Consider the following 21,588-nt stretch of genomic DNA (forward strand, 5'->3'; position numbering starts at 1 on the left):
TAATACTAAACACAACCATACCTCTATAGCACAACAAACCGCATGCACTTCACTATATTGCAACAAATCCATATAGCCTTTCACAACAACACATAGCTGCCACCGACAACATTCACACCTATGCTCAGCAAACTGTACCATCTGGCAGCACAGCACTCTTAATTCCCCTCTCAGCCCCACCCCCCAACATCAGTTCTACCAACTTAAGCCAGATAGCCAACCTTCTTGCTTTACAGATCCCCATAGCCCCAAGAAACCATACAGGGGGCGATAATGCGTTAGAGGTTTCAGGTGATTGTGGTGGAAGCTGCCAAGGGACAGCTCCGGTTTCACTGGGAGGTACTTCTAGGACCAACAGTAGTTGTGTACCACTTCCCCCAAAGCCCTATAACCCACAACAAATAGACATGGAGCCGTCTGCTGATGCCTGCCAATATGTACTAGTGCAAGGACCACAATTACATTGCTTGCGTAAATAAATAAGTGCTATAGCCTGAATGACAGCAAGACGCATCAACTGAGGCCAAACTGATCTTTGAGACCTTGGTGGGCCAGAGGTCAACAGGAATTTTAAAAAAAAACTTCAGGATGAGGGTGCCTGCTTAATGTCCAGCTAAATTAATGAATCAGTTTCAGACTATGTTATAAAACCAAGGAGCTGTGTTTTATAGGGGCCAGAAAATGTTACTTCCTAATGAAAAAAATAATAAAAATAAACTACTTGCAATGAGAGAGGAAGGACATTGGTCACTGAAAAATGTTTTGGAACTACACTTATTTAGAGCCAATTTGGGGTGTTAAAGTCTAAGGTGTAGGGAGAGGTCTATGAAGTGCCCGTTAATGTGGCATATGGGGCGTATGGGTGAAAGAGGTCCATGATCTGGAGAAAGTGTGCAAAGGCTGGGAGTGATCCTAAAATGCAACACCAGGGTTCATGCGGTGCGGTGGATGGAGCTTATAGGACAGACCGAACCATTCACATCCAAACTGTACATCAGACCAAGTCAGGCCATCTGCCCAAGAAGCAGGCGAACATTTACCTTCTCCAAATTTGTCAGTGTATTGGAACGCCTGGACGAGCCGCAGAGTTTCATCCACAGATCGGCCGACAGGGAGGTCATTGATGGTGATCTGGCGGAGGATCCCCTTCTCATCGATGATAAAGAGACCTCTGCAAACAGTACAGAAGAGTCAGTACTATCACCACGGTGCGGCTGACGCAACATGTTGCACTACTAAAGATGCTCGGAAGCAAAACATGCCCTCCGTGCAAGCCCCATGTGCCAACATCAAAATGGTTAAGCTCCGAGCTTCTGCCTCCTTCTGTTGCCCTCCCTCCTGTACCCAAGCCACATGTCCCTCAAGTCTGGCCATATTTGCACAGATTACTATAGCAATCCAGTGACCACACTTGAGGGGGGTGGTAGTAAGCAGCCAAGATCCATACTTGTGCCAACTATCTACAAGAAGCTGAACCATCCAATTTACAATCAAGCATGCAGTGAGGACAGCTTCCCCTTTTAAATTCAGGAAACGTGAAGATAGTTCAAAGACCCCTCCCCCTGGAGTGCATGGTCCATAAATGGGGACCCCAGTAGCCAGCATGTTAAAGATGATATCTGCCATTACTCCTTCATAAACCAGGTGAATCTGCCATCACCACTCCTTCACAAACCAGACAATGGGCCGCATCACGAATCTGGCGGTAACCCTTAAATGCAGCAGTAGCGCTATTACCGCCGCATTTAAGGGTCCACCAGATCATGGTTTTGGCGTATTTCCCCCCCAGCTCTGAGCTGGGGGAAATCTGCGGCAAAATAGCCGATTTTCAGCGAGGTTACCGCCAGCAGGAAATCCGCCAGCGGTAATAGCGCAAATTTTCATGTTTGTGCTCAATGGGGAATGAGGAATTCCCGAATGGGCCCAATGGGTAATTGGCAATCACCCTTCCACTAAACACGTGATCCGGCGCTAATAGTGCCAGTGTTTTGGCGGTAGGGCCTTAAGCGCCGGCGCCAATGTTACCGCCCATCTTGTGATGAGGCCCTCTATCTGCTAGCATCACTCCATCTGCTAGCATCACTCCATCATAAGACAGGCAAATCTGCTAGCATCACTCCTTCATAAGACAGACGAATCTGCTAGCATCACTCCTTCATATACCAGGCGAATCTGCTAGCATCACTCCTTCATAAGAAGCCAGACGAAAATATTGATGCCTTTGCGGGGATACAAACCTCTGGATTTGCGACTATTTGAAAGTTCCTATATGTAGCGAAGTAATTAAAGGTTCTGCGTACACAAGCAAACGTGTTGCCTGATCAGCTTCTGCCCTCCTTAATACCACTATCCTGTGGGCAATTGAATCCAGGTAAACACATGCAGCAAATAAACGCAGTCATCGTGACAATTCACACCAGCCCAGACATCTCACTCTGCTGAGTCATACTCATACATCAGCCAAGATCAAATGATAACACCACAAACCAGGTCAACCCATCAGAACAGATACACTGCATATGCATTCCAAATATTTAACTTGCAGAATACCATCTGAACTATTCTCCCCAGATCGATATATCAAGTGTCGTCATTTCCATTTATAGCCCAAGACATCCCCCAACCCATCCACCACATTACTTCACCCTCGCCAACTATTTTAACCCAGTAGTAAAAACGTTTTAGGTTTCCGTCAGGCATAAGCAAGTAAGCATCATATGAGAGTCGCCAGCAAAGTATTCCTGAAGGTGTGCGTCTATCGAATATTGCCCCAAATAAAATTAGCAAACAGGAGTGAAACAAACGCTTAAACGCCTTGTGCATTAGTGCCCCAGCTGTGTGCATACATGCAGTATGCCATAAGGAAGATCAGAACTTCCTTGCCATCTTAGCCCATATTGGGAAGTTGGCAAGGTCCCTGATATTACAGTAATAACTAAAGTGTCGCTTCTCCTGCTGCATCTACCTTGCAACCTGGGAGTACCCTATTCCATGGGTTATTGATCCAGAACTGACAAATTAGCCTCAGCACTACTTGCCCACCCACAATGACTAATGTTGCCGCTTGATACAGCATAGAGTACGTTATTAAAGGTCCGCGTTTTCTCCTGCACATCCCTGCTCAGGTCACCAAAAAATCATGTTTGGGGTACACCCAGGAGAGCTGTCCCAGCTCACATGCCTTCCATAAAATCTGCTCCTTCAATGGTAACTTTAGAAATGTCACCACACCAAGTGACTGGGTCTCGGTCCCAAGGAGGCATTCGGACCCAATGACCCACGAGCTCCCAATTGTAGGCTGCAAACCTGGGGTTACCACGTTCAGCAACCTCAGGAAACCCAGACTTTTGGTTATTCCTCCTAGAAGAGTTCTCCTGGGGCCACCCTCCTAATGTAGTTGCAGTTTTTATCAGCCATGTTTATGGCTTTTGCACCCATGGACACCAAATGCATCTCCACAGCATCCGTAGAAGGTCATCTCTTCCTGCATTTCCAGTTTCCAGTTTTCCCCTACCTTTCGTCTCTTGGTTGGCGGAGACAATTTGGGCGCAAGTCCGTCACATTTGTAGAGGGTATATCTTGGGGACACAGGAACCGAGCCTTCGAGCTTCTATCCCCAGGGCGAACAGTTCTAGAAACTAAAAATGCGACTTTTTGGAAACTGCTGTACTGCCGTCATAGTCCCTGCACCTTCTGGTGAGGATAAGTAGAGTTCACTCGCAGTCCTTTTGCATCACTGTTCTACTCCAGGTGTTAGTTTTCAGACATTGAATCTGCACTTCTTCAGGACTTGACCTGTGTGATAGCAGGCAAGCACGCAGGCTGCAGTTACTACTAGTCTACTCCGAAACATTGCAAAGTGAATCGTATACTTTGCAAGCCCCGCAAGGTACTTTCATTTGAACATTTAGATATTTTCCACGCCCTTACAAAAGTGAATACCGGCTAGAAACGTCACCAGGGGCGGCACACAAGTGGGGAGCAGTGTCGGAGACAGGGAGTGAGCGACAGTCCCCCGCTTTCCCCTGGAGGCCAGTGCGCCCTCCAGTCTCTCTGTGACCCTATTGCCCACCCTCCCCCTGGCACCAAAGGCTGCCTCAGCTACTGGTGGGGAAGCCAAGAACCTGCTAACCGGTCACACTGATGCTCAGTGAGCTAAGGCATCCCAAGACCAATGGCCACCATGTTGGGACCCACCTCCACATTCCATTTTTTCCCAGAGGTCACTTCCTGCCGTAAAATCTTTAAGATGCTCATGTTTTAGCAGATCAAAACAGTAATTGGGGAGAAAGACTTGAGGCAAACCTTGGGACACCAGGATTTGCCAGAAAGCACGGATGACAGTTAAGAGAAGGTTAAACCAAGATTCTCACAGCAGGTGCATTAGAGAACTTGCATTTGCAAAGTACTTTTCTAACTTGTGGTTATGAGCTACATCCCATAGCTAATGGCTCAACCTACTCCGTACAAAACAGCTAGAAAACGATTGGTAAGTGGAAAAACCGAATACAGCACAAGTTGTCTGGTTAGCCATTCATGCCTGGGAGCCAGGATTACGTGTGCATCTGGATGGCACGGCCTATATTGGTTCTTGGATTGAGAGGGTGACGTGTGCCATTTAATCTGCTTTAATAGAATATTGGCAATCTCCATATAAAGCTTATCCGGGGGTTTGACCTGAAGCCAATAAGCCAATTTACTGGGGTGAATGTGCCTGCATCCTCGTATAGAGGATCCATGCCTGGACTCGGCACAGTCTTTACCCATACTGGATTAGCAGGGATCACCTATGGGGTTCAGATTAGTTAGTGAAACGATGTAGCTAAGAAACATCTGGTCCGTTTCAGTGCAAATCCGACAGAAGGACTGGTATGAATAGGGAGCGAATTGGAGAGCATTTATTTCTGCAAAAGATGGGCTATTGAACCAGGCAGGCAATTTTCTGTCTTAAAGGAGAAACATACTTGTTTGGTGAAGGATGTGGTAATGGTGGAATTAAAAGGCTGCAAGATGTAGCAGGTAAGATTTAAAATCACCAGTTTCTAATTATTTCAGTAAGTTCCTGCACTTCACCAATGTGTACCTGTTGATGCCGGACGTTTAGCATTTGATACATAGTTTAAGGGAGAACCTCAATCATTATTGGACACCCTACTGTAGGTGGACAATTGATTCCATGGTAATAAGATTGCCACACGCGATGCCACCACATGATCGGACCATTCATGTAATTAGCAGGGTCAGGTGATTTGGCATTCCAGTGAGCCAATCCATGGTGCATCCCTACATGAAGGGGGGGAGGGGATCAGTAAGCTTGCCTCGCTCAAGCACCGCTAGGTGATCAGACATTTTACATTTCCAAAGATGAGGACTCCCAGGATGCAGCGCAACCAACAGTCACATTGCCGGAGATGATATGAGAAACCGTAGAGTACGGCATCCAGAAGTATATGGGTGCTGCCATTGAGCACCTGACCTTCCAAAGGGGGGGTGCAGTACCCAGAGAGGAGAAAGTCCATTGTGAAGCACGAACTCCAAGCGGACAGCAAGATGGTGAACCATTGGTGTCAGAATCCAAGTCTCGGGAGGATAGCTCAGGGGCAACGTGCTCGCCTTGGAAGCAAGACGACATGGAGCAACACGATCCCAGATTCTGCGCTTAGAAACCTCTTGGGTATTAAGCGCATTATGAATAACCTATCATATACACTGGTCTGTTGGGGTGTGGGGGGTAATCACCTTGAGGGCATAATGGCCAGCTGAGTGACATGAGTTCTTGAGGAGGAAAAATAGACTCCGAAACCCAAGTTGAGACTTCTGTAGCCAAGAGACAGCCGCGATGCATTCACAGATCCCACTGAGCGCATGACTTATGGAAGGTAGTAGTTCAAATGAATGCAAACCATCTGTTTTACAATCAAAACGTCATTGCCAGCCTGAATGAGCAAATGCACACTGTAAACCAAAACCCCAGCCAGTCCATCAGCAGTCGCCCTGCTCGCCCCATTCTCCTGTCAAACTTCATCTGGTCTGTTACCAGCCCAGAATGTTAGTCCGGGTGTAGTATAATGGGGCTTAATGGACGGTGGCATTCTGGTGCCTAGTGCATTTATGCGCCACATGTCTTTATTCAAACATACTACTTGTAACAAAATACTGGACAGCAGGGTACCAAAGCAGCGCAGCATTCCAAAGTAAGGGTGCTTGGGGTGAGCAGTGTTAAGAATAATGTGCCAGAGTATGGAGGGCGGCGGGGGAATAGTTGGGAGAGTTGAACATCGGTTCAATTTTGAATGCTTATCAAGTGCAGACTCAATGTCTGAACACCAACACCTCTCGTAGAACAGTGGGGCCAAAGGTCTGCGGGGGAACTCTTCTGATCCTCACCAGAAAATGCAGCAACTAGATGACCATGCAAGCAGTACAGTAGTAGCAAATCCCGGAGATGGCAGCTCGAAGGTTCAGTTTCTGAGTCCCAAGGTCGGTCTACCTTCTACAACTCGATAGGAGTGTCTCGCCAGCCAAGAGACCAAAGGGAGAGGAAAATACTGGAAATGAAGGAAGAGATGACCAGCTACTGATCTCCTGCCTAAAGTGACAGCAGACCTGGCAGCCAGTGAGGCTAAACCTCAATTCGGAAGAGAAGTATCTTGAACCAACATCGAAGGTGGATGCTTTTGGTTTTCATGGATGAAAAAGTACTAAAAATGGCTGCTCCTGCAACTACAGTATGAGGTTGGCCACAGGAGAACTCTTCTAGGAGGAACATCCGAATCGCTGGGTTTCCTGAGAATACAGAATGGGAGTGAAGCATATTTATGAAAATCCAATGAGCCTCTGCCAGTTTTCTTTTTGATTCCGGTCTGGATGATCCGCGCATGTGCAGTGTTGGATATGGAACAGATTTGATAAACTCCCAGGTTGCAAGTGTAGGTCGAAGCAGGAGGCGCAACCCTCTAGCCATTACTGTAATATCAGGGACCTTGACAACTTCCCAATATGGGCTAGACATCAAGAGGTGATGAAGTGCTGATCTTCCTTATGGCATATACTGCATGTATGCACACAGCTGGAGCACTGGCTTTTCACTCCTCTTTGCTAATTTGTCTTGGGGTAATATTTGATCGCCCGCAACTTCAGAACGATGTTGTTGCTGACTGTTCCATAGGATACTTGCTTCTGCATAACAGCAGTACAAACATTTTGAGTTCAAATTGTTGGCGGGGGTGAAGTAGTGTGGTGGTTTTCGGATATATGGGTTATAAATGGAAAGGGTGACAGTTGATTGATTGTATATGGCGACCTGGTTATCCGAGGAGTGTATTTCAGATGATCAAAGTAAATATTGGAATGTATATGCAGCCTGTATCGGTTTTGATTATTTGACCTAGTTTCTGTTGGTCTTTGTGGTGTTAATGAATTCGCTCTGTTTGTTGATGTATGGGAGTAGGAGTGTAAAGTTATGCGAGATGACTGGGATAATGTTGCAAATGTTGGGATGACAGGCGTTTATTTTCTACATCAGATTACATTTTATTTGACGATTCGTCCGATTACTTTATTTATTTTACATTTTTAAAGCGCTCACACAGCCCGCGGGCATCAAGGCGCTTAAAGCGCTCACACAGCTTCAAGGCATCAAGGCACTGTGGTTGCGTAATTGTTTTTGTGCATCTTAGTTATAAAGCGCTTAAACACCCAGAGGTTTCTAAGCGCAGACCCGGGGATCGAACCTGTGTTGCTTTGTGTCGTCTTGCTTCCAAGGCGCGCACGTTGCCACTGAGCTATCCTCCCGGGATTATGTCGATTGGCCCACGGAAAAGACAGTCTGGTGGTATTATAGAGGGTGAAAGCCCATCTTAGTACAGGACACTCATTTGCTGGAGTACACAGAACCTACTAACTCGACATACAGTAGTCACAAATCAATGTAGAGGGGTTTGTGTTATTGCCCTCAAAGCAGAGTGGCGATATCGCAAGGCTTCGGGTAGCATTACAGGATGCAAGGTAGACTAGCAAGAGTAAGCCATGGGTAGAATTCAATTCAGTTCTCACTAAAGTGAATCTAAATAAACATTGCAACTCAAGTAATGCAATATCAGACCCAAGAGGATAGAGTGGGCCTTGGATGAAAGTGGAAATCAAAGGTTAAGTAGAGCATTGGTGAAGAAGGGAGGAATTTGGCTTATTTTCAGTAGTTTGTCCTGGCAGATGAAGTAGTGCAAGTCCTCATCCAAAAGGATATTGACTCACATATGCAAACGCTGCGGACATTTGCATTTGAAACAAAATGGTCTGATGCACAATGTATCCACTTGTAGTGAAAGGTAACCGGATACATGAGAATATTTAAATAAAGATGCAACAACTTCCTCTAATCCGTAAACTAGTATAAAATCAGATAACCTCATTCAAAGCACACATTAAAAGAGATCCCATTAGCTCTGGCGGACGCAGCGATGCATTGCATAGGTGCAGGTTTCTAATAATCAAAACACCATAACAGTCAATTTAGTGTTCACTGAACTCTGTCCAATGGTATTAATACCGAGGCCCCACATGTAAAAATAAAGGCCATTTAATCTCTAGGAAAATGTACTCCACTACTTATTAATGGAGCACTTCAGGACATACTGTTGATCAGCCATTTGGTTAAAAGCTCTGGTTTCTTTTCCTGGGAACAGTTTCCTAAGTGCAAAGAAAGAAAGTCAGTGTGTAGGGGTTATACAATGCAATGTATGAATGTTCTCCCTCCACTTAAAGATCTGCCAGTAGGAGCGCAAGCCTTTTGGGAACCAGATGATCTGCCGCACAGGACTATCCTTAGGCACCGCCTCTTTTTCCCCACATGCCCATCACTTGCATTACATCCGGAAGGCTCGCTAAGACATGTGAAGCCAGACTTCTTGCATCTTCTCTAAACTCAGACTTCCATTGCTCCTCTGCTCTTTAGGCTCCCGCTTACTCATCTTGCCCCTTTGAAATCTATCTTTAATTCGTCTATTGGTCTACTTTCTTGAAGCTCCTTGTGACCTTTGCTTTCGAATCTTGACTGGCTCTCCAGTCTGGCCTTAAATTGAACAGTCTATTTAAATCTCTTTAGTCTCGCGCCTGAATATCTTTCTTCCTTAGTTTCATTCTAGACCTCATCCCTCACTTAGATTCACAAAAACATTCTGGTTCCGCGTCCACGTGCTTGGTCTCGCAAACATGAATTCTCGTTACTTGCTCCTCTATGGAAGGCTCTTCCTCTGCTCCATCTCTATTCCTTACTTCGTGACTCTTGCGGTCATTTACTTGGCTAGTATTACAAGAATGCGTATCCCATCTTTCAATTTATTGTACGGTTTTATGAACTTATGTACATCAGTGTAAAATAGTGTTCCGGATTGAATATTTTGCGTAATTCACATTTATACCGATAGGCTTATGGGTACTGAAGGATACCAAGTGAAACATTAAACCATGTTGCTTATTTTTTACATGACCACCTTAAAAGTAAACAAAAGATGACCCAGTTTGAGGCTGGTAAACTGCAGTAAGTTATAGATGCATACTTCTGGGCTGTTCATAAGTCCCAAACTAAAGAACCCTGCCAATCACAATTTGGATGGTCATTCTTGATAAGTAGTTTCAGTAGAAATGACCGGAAGTTTGGATTTGTTTCCTTGCCATCTGCCCAATACTCACAATTTGGCCATGGAAACCTAAGCTAAAGTTGCAGATGAAGGGGCCACCAAGAGGATCAGTGCTTGGGGCCCCTTTGTACCTGGATCCAAGGGGCTGGGAGATCAGAATCAGCTACGGGGTTCCGGAGAAATCAATTCCAGGTGTAGTCTGTCCACAGGAAACATGTCCCCAAAATGCATTTAAAGATTAAAATCATTAGCAACTGCATCCTGGGAAAGCAGTTTATCTGGGGACACAGAGCCAGATCAATTGCTGTGTGTATTTTCATAAAGTTTGCCCTTAAATCACCAAGTCAACTGATGCCCTGTGACAGGCAGTCCATTGGCAGAAATAGATTATATTTTGGGGAGGCTTTGGTAGTTATGTCCAATATGCAGAATGTTATTCAGCTAGATTTCTCACTGCCACAATTACAAAATAAACTATTCGACCTCATGTCAACCTTTTCTAAGCAGTTATTGGACTTCACTAAAAGCCTAAATCAGGGTTTTAATGTGGTCTGAAAATAAAAACCACTAGTCTAAATTTGCATTCACTTCCAATTCGTTTTCCTGAAATGCATGTCACTTAGAAGTTTTAATTCCATAAGAAAAGCTACCATTAATAATCAGAATTTACCAAGTCAGATATATAGAATCATTTTTATTATCATTCCTTGGATGACAATGTTGCACGTTAATTTTTAGCAAACATTTCCGTTTACTGAAAGGTAAATATACTAGATCCCATCATATCTGCCTATATGTAAGCAGGTCTTCATAGGACAAGTAAAGTTTGAACAAACAGATTAAGCAGACATTCCGCTACAATGATTCATCTTCGCAGCCTGAACTTGTGCAGTGGTCCCAGATAACCGGGCAGGATTGTTCTTGCTCTCTAGTCTGTAAGAGGACTTAAACAAGTGGATATTGGGAGCCGGGTGCGGGGAGGGTAAAGTACGTGGGTCCTAGAAGACGTGAACCAACGGTGAAGACTGAATTCAGGGTGGAGGATGGCAAACAAAGCAGATCCATCAGTATTAATTTCTCTTTACCATTTGCATTTTTCGTAACCCTTTTCATTTAGGAGATGCTCTCCCCTTCTCCCCCCTGCCCCCCATGACACCCTCATTGGCTACCCCCACCGGCCTCCCACTTACTCTGCGATGTGTACATCCAGGATGTCTCCTTTTTATAATTATTTTGCAGAAACTTCAACCCAAGGGAAGCATGGATTTGGCAATGATTTCCAAGCCAAATGATGGATACCCAGAGCTGGAATGACCCATGTAGGATGGGATAGTGGTGGAGTTTGTATACCATCATACACCAATCTGGTTGCTAGATGATCCCCTGCACATAGGGCAATGGTAGAGGCCAAGTGGGAGACTTACGGATAGTGTGGCAGGCAAAGATGGAAAATTAGAAAGTTTGGAATAGTTAGGAAGTTGGCTACAAGGGTTCAGTTTGTGGATTGTGCTGCGGAACCCAGAGTCCATTGTCTTGTAGGGGACTGGGGAAGGGCCCAGCCAGTGAAGCTTGCACCAGGGAAGGAAAGGTCTGCTCGAATATGCCAGCACCTGTAATGAAGCAGGATATGGTGAACAGCCTTGGAGGGCCAGATGCGTGCCTAGAAGGCATTTCTCCAGTAAATGGGGAACGTCACAGAAGCTTGACCTACAGTGCAGATGTCATACTGGGCTAGAGTTTGATTTGGTGGAGGGGCAACCGGTTGGGCTTTCTTGGCTACGTGCTTTTGGAAGAAGAGGCTCAGTCCACAAAGTAGAGAAATAGTTGGAAGATTACGTTGTAGGGGTAGCAGGACTGAGGGACGTAGGAAGTGGTATGGTAGAGTAGGGGGAATTGGTTAGTGCGGTCTGGATCTTATTTTGGAGATTTAGTGTCAGAAATAAGGTAGTTGCGCTGAGCGGGTAGACTGAGCAGACAGGAACGTGGCCTCAAGGTTGGAGGATAGTTTGGGTACGGAGTGGATCATGAAAGGGAGATAGTAATGGCAGAGACCAGCACAATAGAAGGCTGGAAAGGGCACCGCTGTGCCAAAGTGTGCAAGAGATGGGACTTGGGCCAGTGTTTCACATCACTGGCATCTGGGGGATAGAAGGTTGGGTAATGGGTGAAGGAGCAAGCAGTAGAACACCACATACAGCGTAGAGGGCACAAGACTAAAATGCTTGCTGGACAGAGCTGGTCCAAGGAGGGGGTGGTGGGAGGGAGGAAGATCTGTCCCTCGGTATGTAGAGTTTGGTTTGAATGTATTTAGCTAAGGGCGCGGAGGTGGACATAAGAAGCTTGCAGGTGGGTATTGTCAGATCAATGGGAATGGTGGTGTTGGCGGGGCGGGGGGGTTAGATGACAGGTGGGAAGACTAGGTAGCAAGTGTTCTGTTGTGCGGTTGTGAATGGTGGCCAGAAAGTGGTCAGCAGACAAACATCCGTAAACCAGCATTTGGACATCTTCTGAAATTTGAATGTCTGAACGTTAAAGAGCTTCATTGGGAGGTAGGAGCCCAAGGAAGGGTCTTTGGGGAAGCAGGCCCTGAAGGTCATACCGAGGGCTAGTGGTAGAATTCTTAGCAGTAGAATTCCATAACCCAAGAGCAGTTTGCAGGTTAGAGAAGGTGGCAACAAGTGGACAGGGTAACTTATGGATGGTATTAGAATGGTGGTAATGCAGCGGGTTGGACCGTACCGCAGCAAACTGACAAAACCGCACCACTTATCGCCCCGCTACCCCACTTAGCTGCTCACTCGCCGCCTGATCCGCTTCACCCTGTGGCGTTGAATCCGTCCCTCTAATGCGGGTCATATCCGACACCGCAGGGTCCTTCTTTCATCCGCCACCCCCGAAATAGAGTAAGCAGGGGACACTACTGCAACCACCCAGGCCAATATACTAACATGGGGAGCAGGGGGACACCCCGCAATCTCCGCTCCCCATGTTCGATATGTATTAGCCAATTTGAATATATTCGGTCGGTGGTACAGGCCAATATCGGTCAAATGTACCATTTGGCCAAATTTATTCGGTCAAATCTAATACCACGCAGAGGAGAACATGCAATGCTTGTGAGAAGAAACAATGCTAAGGCACAGCAGGATCAACAATATAAGACCACTCTAAGCCGGATCTTACCAATTTCAGAAACAAACAGTCATGCCCCTGCACCCACACGGGTGCATGCACTGGTAAACAGGCACAGCTGGGCAGAAGGAAGCTGGGTTGCCCATGGTAAGTGGTGCCCGTATGCTGAATTTTGTGGTGGGGAGGGGGCTGAGGAACTAGATGGGGTTGCAGGGAAGGTTATAGGTGAGCAAGTGAGACGAAAGGAAAGTGGGCGGGCCGAGGAGTGAAAGCCTACCCACCCAAAAAATAAAGTCCCACAAGTGTGCAGTGGGTGGCAGGAGGATTGGCTTCTCGGCGGGGGGTTGGGGGTTAAACCCTGCCCATATAGGTCATTACATATAGCAATTGGCTGGGCATCAAACACGTTAGTATGCACTAGATGCAGCCCTTTGCCTGGCTGCTTAGCAGCTGGACTGGCGGGCGGAGGCCAGCATTCCGCCCTCTTCCCTCAGCTCAGTTGCCTCCCGCAGTGTGGGGGTGGCGGGCCAAGAACCAATGCTGTGTCGGAGATGAAACCGTCATGCTCTACCTGCGTCGAAAGGTGTGAAAGGGCACAATAAATCCAACCACTCTTAACTAGGGTCCTTAATGAAGTTAGCTCACTATCCAGTCAGTCCCACAGCGAGCATGACCTCAGCCTGCACGAGAGGGTACATCAACTCAATTCCTCTTAGACCTGGGGTCCATGGAACCCTCGGCTTTCAAATATGAAGGTATAAAAGAATCATGGGATCATAAGCATAGAAATTAAGTCCCCCTCCCTCCCCCCCAACCCCCCCATTCAAGCGCTCGCTTCGTCATTCGGTTATACAAGCATACCGAAGCTTAGCAAGATCAAACGGCAGTTCTTGACATTAAACCCTGCAGGAAAGTCAATTTCCCACAAACATTCCTTCGGTGCACAGCCACTGGCAGGCTGCCATTCTAAAGCCTTGAAGCAGGTCAACAGGAGCGCCCGCCTCGAAGCTGCATTTACCAATGAAGTTTCGAGCAGGAGGAGAGACTAACAGGAAAGGATTCGGATGGGACCAAAAGAACTCTGCGAGATTCGGAAACGACTGCACCTTGCGATAAAACTAGACAAAACTAGCAGTAGCCTCACCAGCTGTGCCTTGAACCAGAAACGTGACCGCACAGCACCTTCATATGAACGTTAAGCCTCGCAGCGGACGGCGGAGAAGGGTTTCGGTGCCCGCTGGCTCCTGAAGGGCAACTGGCATCGTAAACAAGGCAAGAACAGTGGCAGGAGGAAGCTCATCCACCAAGACTGGGCATAGCAGGGGTGCCTTTAGGCATGGGAACGGGCAAATGGAGTCGAGAACCGTGTTAATGTGTTAAAACTGTTTCACACTAGCGGGAACAACTGGGTAAAAGCCATACGTTTGTTCGCTACAGAAACACGAAGACATCAAGAGTACAATGCATTTTACAACGTTTTCATAGAAGCCACAACCTACATATGCCAGTGACGTCAGAAAAGGAGCCACACTAGATCAGCATGCCTACCCAATCAGGCTGTGCCCACATTGCCACAGTAGATCACTGATGAGCCACTCAGCATTGCTAGCCAAACAAGCCCTGCCCACATTGCCACAGTAGATCACTGATGAGCCACTCAGCATTGCTAGCCAAACAAGCCCTGCCCACATTGCCACAGTAGATCACTGATGAGCCACTCAGCATTGCTACCCCAAACAAGCCCTGCCCACATTGCCACAGTAGATCACTGATGAGCCACTCAGCATTGCTAGCCAAACAAGCCCTGCCCACATTGCCACAGTAGATCACTGATGAGCCACTCCGCATTGCTACCCAAACAAGCCCTGCCCACATTGCCACAGTAGATCACTGATGAGCCACTCCGCATTGCTACCCAAACAAGCCCTGCCCACATTGCCACAGTAGATCACTGATGAGCCACTCCGCATTGCTACCCAAACAAGCCCTGCCCACATTGCCACAGTAGATCACTGATGAGCCACACATTATGGGACAGCAGTCGCAGGTTCCATGATGCAGCATGCTCATCCAATTCTTATGAGGCATGGTAAGCACATGCACACAGCACGCATCATTCACATGCACATGTTCAGGACTGGTGGGGTGTAAGACTATCAACGCTTTCCACCCAACAGGCAGATTTAATATAATGTGTTGCTACAACCAACCATTTAAACCCAAACCCTCCTTCAATTTGGAAGCCCACAGGGAATATTCCTAGAGCTGAGCCTCCATTTTATGATGGAGGATACAAAACCACCCAAGGCTCTGGTTGATTTTTATCGCTCCATGATCAATGGAGCGACTTACCAACAAACAAAAAAATCCCAAAGTCAACTACTCCAACTTTGCTAAAGCAGGTAAGAATTACAAGAAAGCAGTCTTCTCCCACAAGGCCAATTCGTTCAACACCAGGATTTCAAAGGCTAGCTCCAATTCCAAAGAATTGTCCATCTTACAAGAGTTGGAATATTCAACACAGGACCGAATTTTTTTTTTTTAAATAAAGTGACTACCACCCAGAACGCCCACGACACAATGGACTTACCTTGTTAACAAAATGAATGCCAAGAAAATTAAACTAGCTACCAAAGCCCCTACCCCCCCCCCGCCTCCTTTCCTTCATCTAATCTCATCTGAGGTGTACTCCCTGGAGACCATCTTGGCCTGTGAACCATCAAAGGAAGGGAGACTCATGCCCACCACACACTGCAAAATTGTGTGTGCCCATGGTATCCCCAAACAGACTGAATGCCTCCTTTAAAACCTGCATCGTCCCCAACAGCATCAAATCGGTTTTAATCCCAAAAAAAAAAAAAAATACTTTCCTACACACCAACTAACGACCATCAACTGTCCAGTTTCTACTCAAAATACTGGACTGTATCGCCTATTCAAGTCCAACACTTCCTAGAAACCCAACAGCTTCCCAATACAGCACCCAAACAGCCTTGTTGGACAGCATCCGGGATGCAGGGAATCCTGCCATCCTCCTAGACCTATCCGCAGCATTTGACATGGTTGACCACGATACTCTGCCAACACCCTGGCTCCCACTCCTCAGATGCCATTGCCTGGGTGAAATCCTTCCTTGGGGAGCACACTTCAAGAATCTGCATCAAGAATTCTGCTACACTACCTACACAAAGCCACTATTGAACATTCTTGACATCACAACTTTGCTGATACAAAAACACTCATCCCATCACTGTGACCCACTCTGAGGCCACCAGCATCATTAACCGGATTAAAATTGGATAGCCACTCGAATGACGACTGAACTGATTGTGGGTTCCTTTTTGCCACAACAAGCTTGCCTCTGCCTCCTTCTCAACGGATGGTACCTCCATCCCAGTCCTCAGCCCTTGGGGTCCATTTAGACGCTGAGCTCACAGGTCCACTCCCCATCAACGGACCGGTTATCCGACAGCTTACACTGCGAAACCTATTACCCTGACAATGTCTCATGCTTGCAAGAGCCGCCACCAGCAAACAACGTTACTTCTCATTGGCACATTTGCAGCCGATGTATCCAAGGTGCAACTCTTCCAAAACAAAGCTCTGGTTGCAGCCCCTGGGTCTGCACCAGCCCGACTGCATTTTGCGGCTTCCGGGTGTGAAACCCACTGGGTACTTCTGAAACTAGTACATTGCTGCATCAGCTCTGTCCCCATGCACTAAACAAGCGCAACACTGAAATACTCCTCCAACAGCTCCGCTCTCCTCACTCAAGATTAAAGGCCGGAGCTGGAGGGGTTTTGCCCAATCACTCGAGAACCTGCCCCCCCCCCCCATGCAGAGATTAAACTTCCTATACCATCTTCATGAAATGTGAAAACTTAGATCTTCAGAAAAATATGAAAGACATTTTTCACTTTGACCAGCTCTTCTCCCCGCCCTCCCCCCACCCCCATCTCGCCTGTACCATCTGGTTGTTACACTTATTACCCTGCATATTCCGTAAAAATTCTCAGATTCCCTTGGGGTTAGGCATTGCCAAACCCTTGTCTCGCCCTTCCAAATCCTCTCTCCATAAAGTGCAGGATCTTACAGACCTGCTGGAGATCACTTTTAGACCACCCAGAATATAGGTGGACCAGTACGCTAAAGACTTGGTGGTAGGATGAAGGAGCGGTGTGCAGGATTTAATGTTACGCAGATATACCGATAGTCATTCACACGAGAAAGATCAATAATCGGCCATACAATCACTGAAGAAATGTGCCTTCAAAACGATTTTAGTTTCAATCAAGACCTTCCTAGTCAATTGCCATCAAAGCAGCATCTGCAAAGACCGCCATAACTTTGGCGAAGCCGCCGGTGCCCGACTGAAAGCCCAGACATTCCATCAGGTGGGTGCGCAGGTTGCCGCATGGTGGTGCCTAGTCCGATCCATGCAGCAAAACTAGGACTGGACTCTGCATCAGAGGCTGCAGCTCCTGCTGGGAATGGCCATTGCCGGGAGGTCCTGCAGATTTAAACAACGATTCCTAGTACAACCTACAGATACACTGAACTCCACCCCTACCCACTCCAGTTTGTCTGAAGCAGACTAACCTACTTGGAAGGTTACCCAAAAATGTAGCACAACCCAACATTGGAGCAACAGTTGTTAGGAAGAGGCAGACAGATCACAGCACTTTAGCCCCTTGGTGGCAATCCCACAGACAGGGAGAGAGGAAGGCACTTCAAGCATCACAGCCAGTGTGTAAAATAGGCGCCTCAATTTCGGGCCTAGTGTGCCTTACCGGAATGCGATGCCTTCATCCTCCTTCAAGACACCATAATCTGTTGAGATGGTGCGCTTGGTGTCAGCCACCAGTGGGATGTTCATGCGGCCCAGCCCACCTTCCTTCCGCGGGCTGTTGGTCCTGAATGGTAAGAGAAGGCGATTTATGAGAAAGTGAGACTCTACACCCCTCCAAAAACAAATACATTTTCCACAGTTTATTAAAACTCCTTCCCAACCCCGGTGGTTATGGACAAGAGGATCTAAGCCCTTATCCTCACCAAGCCCAGTATCAAAACAAGGTAGCGGGGACAGGATGAATATTTAACACAAGTCCTGACACTGCAGGCAATGTGCTTAACAGAGACCAGGTAAGACTGAAGAAAGGCATGAAAAGGTAGAGAAGGGTGTGATCAGGAAGTGTTAAGTCTAAACTACACCAACTGCGTACCAAGGTTTATGTAGTGCAAAACTAGGAGCCCCATTTCCAGGGCCACTTGGTTACCAGCACACACCCCCCACCCCACCACCACCCCTGGGACACAATGCACCAGTGTTAGAATGACGTGAGGCAGAGATAAGACCTGAGGTTTGTTGGCAAGACTCCCCAATATAGCAAATCACTACCGCCAAGAGGCGCAATCGCCAGGTGCAACAGAGCATTGGAAGGCTTAACAGGAGAAACGGAGTAGCGCTTCCTCTGGCTGCAGCGAGTGAATCCCTGGGACTTGCGTGGCAGCAGCTGGGAAAATATGCTGAGCAGCCGTGGGGTAGCAGGCTGCACAAGCTCCCCTGACCTTGCAGGGAAGCCAGAGGCGGCAATGTGCACCTAGTATGCACACCTTCCCTGCCTGCACCCCTCCCACTTCCTTACAACCTCTATCTGGAGGGTGGACTGTGGCAGAAGTAACAGAAATGGTGTCTAACTGATCAAGAGCAACTCCGGCACAGGCCCTCAAAACCAACTCCGGCACAGGCCCTAAAAACCAACTCCGGCACAGGCCCTCAAAAATCTCAGAAGTGTGGGCTGCTAAAGGCAGGGGTTGGGGGAGGGGGGGGAAATCAGTAATCTTTACAAGGAGCGAGTAGCAAAGATACTGACTTAGCTAGAGCAAGTCAACCTAGTGAACGAGCACATTGAGAAGTAGTAGCATCCAATCCCTCCAGCGCTTGAGTAGAAGGTCGCGCCCAAAGAATGCTGACATTTTAGATGGCTATGAAAAGCATATTTTGGATATATTCTCAGAATGTAAGGCGTTCCAGAGGAATTTAGCCAGCTAGACAAGGTTGAAGATAGAGTGAAGGCGCTGGAAACCACACATGAAAGATCAAGCAACGGAACTTTACAACCCCCCTAAACTGACAAGGGCAAAAGGATGGGGCAACATGCACCAACATGGAAATGACAAAAGTGCTCGTCAAAGAAGGTGGAAAAGGACATGAGACAGACCAGGGGTCTGCGATCTACAGCTGCCAATATTGTAAAAAAAGGAGAAGGCTGCGGCAACACCTCTATGGGAGGGGCAAAGAGATGTCCCATGTCGCCACCAGAGGTCACTGCACAAAGGACCCATGTGATAATCTAATGCCCTGAGGAGGTTCCACGTCTGCTGCCTGCTAGGAACCAAGGATTAATTACTCCAGTAAGGAGTAGCGTTTGGGCTCACTATAGTACAACTCTTCACCTGCCTTTGGTTATTTCACGCAATACATATATTTGGCATAGCTAATAGGTTTGGGAGTCACAAGGGGTCCGAATATATTTGGTGTGTTCAGCGCGGTTGCAGAGATCTGAGCCTATCCCAGAGGAGCAACAAATTCCAGCAAGGAAATACTAGCCAACACCTGGGCTGCAAAATATACCTTCACCAGAATGCCAACTGATCAGGCATGTTTAGAGCACTGCTTCTCCGAAGGTGGTTTGTCGAAAGTGGGCAGCCACCACCACTGAGAATTCAACATTAGTCGGAGATGCTATTAGGCAGCCAAATTCAAGCCACAGCAACCACAGCGTTGGTGAAGCTTGGTCACCAGGGGATACTGTGATCCTTGACGCAATGTACGGAAGCACTACGTGGTCTCCTGTGAAGACACATTGTAGCCCATTGCCTGCTCTTCCATAAAGTTATTTTGTGCAGTAGGGATCTGGCCAAGTATCGGTGTATTGTAAACCGGTAAGATCACTCCACAGGTTGGGCGCTCTTGGGTCCTGCGTGTTGCTGGTTCAAATCCAAGCCAAGTTGATGCAGTCTTAAAGTGGAGTGCCAATTTCAATTGGGTAATAGATGTAAATAGGTTCGCTGAAGTGGTTATATGGTGAGGTGAGCCTACCTCCAGGTATGCTTATGTGCTTATATGTACACCAAATGGTCTTCACCATGAACAATGGCAATAGATTTATTTTTCAAACACAGGAGCAAAAATGCCTTTGATCACAAAAGAATGGACAGTAAGACATCAGATTTGAGGGGACTGAGCTTCATACAATGGGGCGAGTTGAGGGACATTCGGACCATGTTGTATAGTCACCGGGGACAATACACAAGTGGACATAGATTAAGGATAACCAACAATGGACATTAAGATGGTGACAATTTGTTGGCCCGCATTAACACTAGTAAAACCGGTTGAAGATGGACCGTGGGCTTCCTGCAGTGCAGGGGGGCGGGGGAGGGGAGGGTGAATAAGGTTGAAGATCAGTGTGTTAAGGAATTTCATGGATCCCAGTTGGGTGGATCATGGAGGAATCGGGTAAGGGCTCTGTGTGTAGCCAATCTCCTGTTTTTTAATGTGTAGCGCCCCTTCCTACCCACCTGGCCGGGAGGATTGGGTGAAGGGGTTGGCTCCCGTGGATACATCCATGGCCTGGGTTGAGGGACGTGCACCCCTAGTCTGGGCCAAGGAAGAGAAAGGGATACACATGTTTAATTTATTTTATTGGACATTTGTATAGCGCATATGCGCAAGTGTTCCAGGCGCCACAAGAGATGGGCGGGGAGGGGGGCATGGGAATCGCTACTGCTATATTGGCCTCGCGACAAACCTACCGTGCAAGTGCTCGACAAGGTGGGGATAGAAGGAGTGGTGCTGGATGGGCCAAGGCGGCAAGTGCCAGGAGAAGAGGGAGGATGAGCGGTGGACAGAGGACCAGGTTGGGCTAGTCCTGGAATGGGAGTCCAAGGCAAGTGATGCTGGGGGACTGGTAGGGGCTGCTCCGGCCCATACTGTTGCAGTTGAATTAGTTTCCTTGATCAATGCAAACACCTCTTAAGAACTTGCCATTTGGGACAAAAGGTGAATAGCAAATAGAAATGATGGAACACCTTGGAAGATTGCATCCGATACTAGAAGGAATCCACAACACCCAAACATGATGGAGGCGGATTCTTCAAATCTATGGGTCTCTAGGTACACGGTTCTGCTCCTCAACTTGCAAGCCCCGCCCAATCCACAGTAAGGGATCGGTGGTTGATGGGCAGCCTCCTTTCCAGAATCTAAAGGATAGGACGATCAAGGCGCAACACAACGAAGGAGATTAGAACTCACAGACCAAGCCCGAGCAGGCCAGCAACACCAAGGCATCTAGAAATCCCCACCAGGCGAGCCCGGATTCAGAGCACGATGGACAGGGTGGGCTTACCAGGCCAGGTGACAGAAGTGCGAGTCCACAGAGGCGCCTATCACCTCGCAGTTGATCTTCTTGAACTCCTCTGCGCGGTCACTGAACGCTATGATCTCCGTGGGGCAGACAAAGGTGAAGTCCAAGGGGTAGAAGAAGAAGACCAGGTACTTTCCTGTAGGAAACATGAAAAGGACCAGTGAGACCAAGCACCACCAGAGGCCCACCACAGGCACCAGCCGATGATCAGGCCGCAGAGCGACTCCACAAACACAGGCATCAACGTCTAGGAACCTTCATAAAGGCCAATTGCAAAAATGTTGCCATCTTTGACATACTTACCAAGCCACTTATTTCAATAGGCTACACAAGACATCAGAGGGTGACCCATGCTGTAAACTAATCTAAATCCCACCTGGTGTGCCGGG

General features: G+C 47.5%; 1 protein-coding gene across 1 annotated transcript in view; it reads right to left on the reverse strand.

Annotated features, from left to right (window-relative positions):
- Window positions 1-21,588, reverse strand: part of PRDX1 (peroxiredoxin 1) — a 56,097-nt gene that overhangs the window by 2,267 nt on the left and 32,242 nt on the right. The window contains exons 3-5 of the mRNA XM_069642379.1: window positions 21,182-21,335; window positions 17,561-17,683; window positions 1,041-1,171 (exon numbers count right to left, since the gene is read on the reverse strand). Coding sequence (XP_069498480.1) covers window positions 1,041-1,171; window positions 17,561-17,683; window positions 21,182-21,335 — 408 coding nt within the window. The remainder of the gene's footprint in view (window positions 1-1,040; window positions 1,172-17,560; window positions 17,684-21,181; window positions 21,336-21,588) is intronic.

Source organism: Ambystoma mexicanum, chromosome 1q (genome assembly GCF_040938575.1).
Source record: "Ambystoma mexicanum isolate Mex_15411 chromosome 1q, UKY_AmexF1_1, whole genome shotgun sequence".
In the NCBI taxonomy this organism is placed as follows: Eukaryota; Metazoa; Chordata; class Amphibia; order Caudata; family Ambystomatidae; genus Ambystoma; species Ambystoma mexicanum.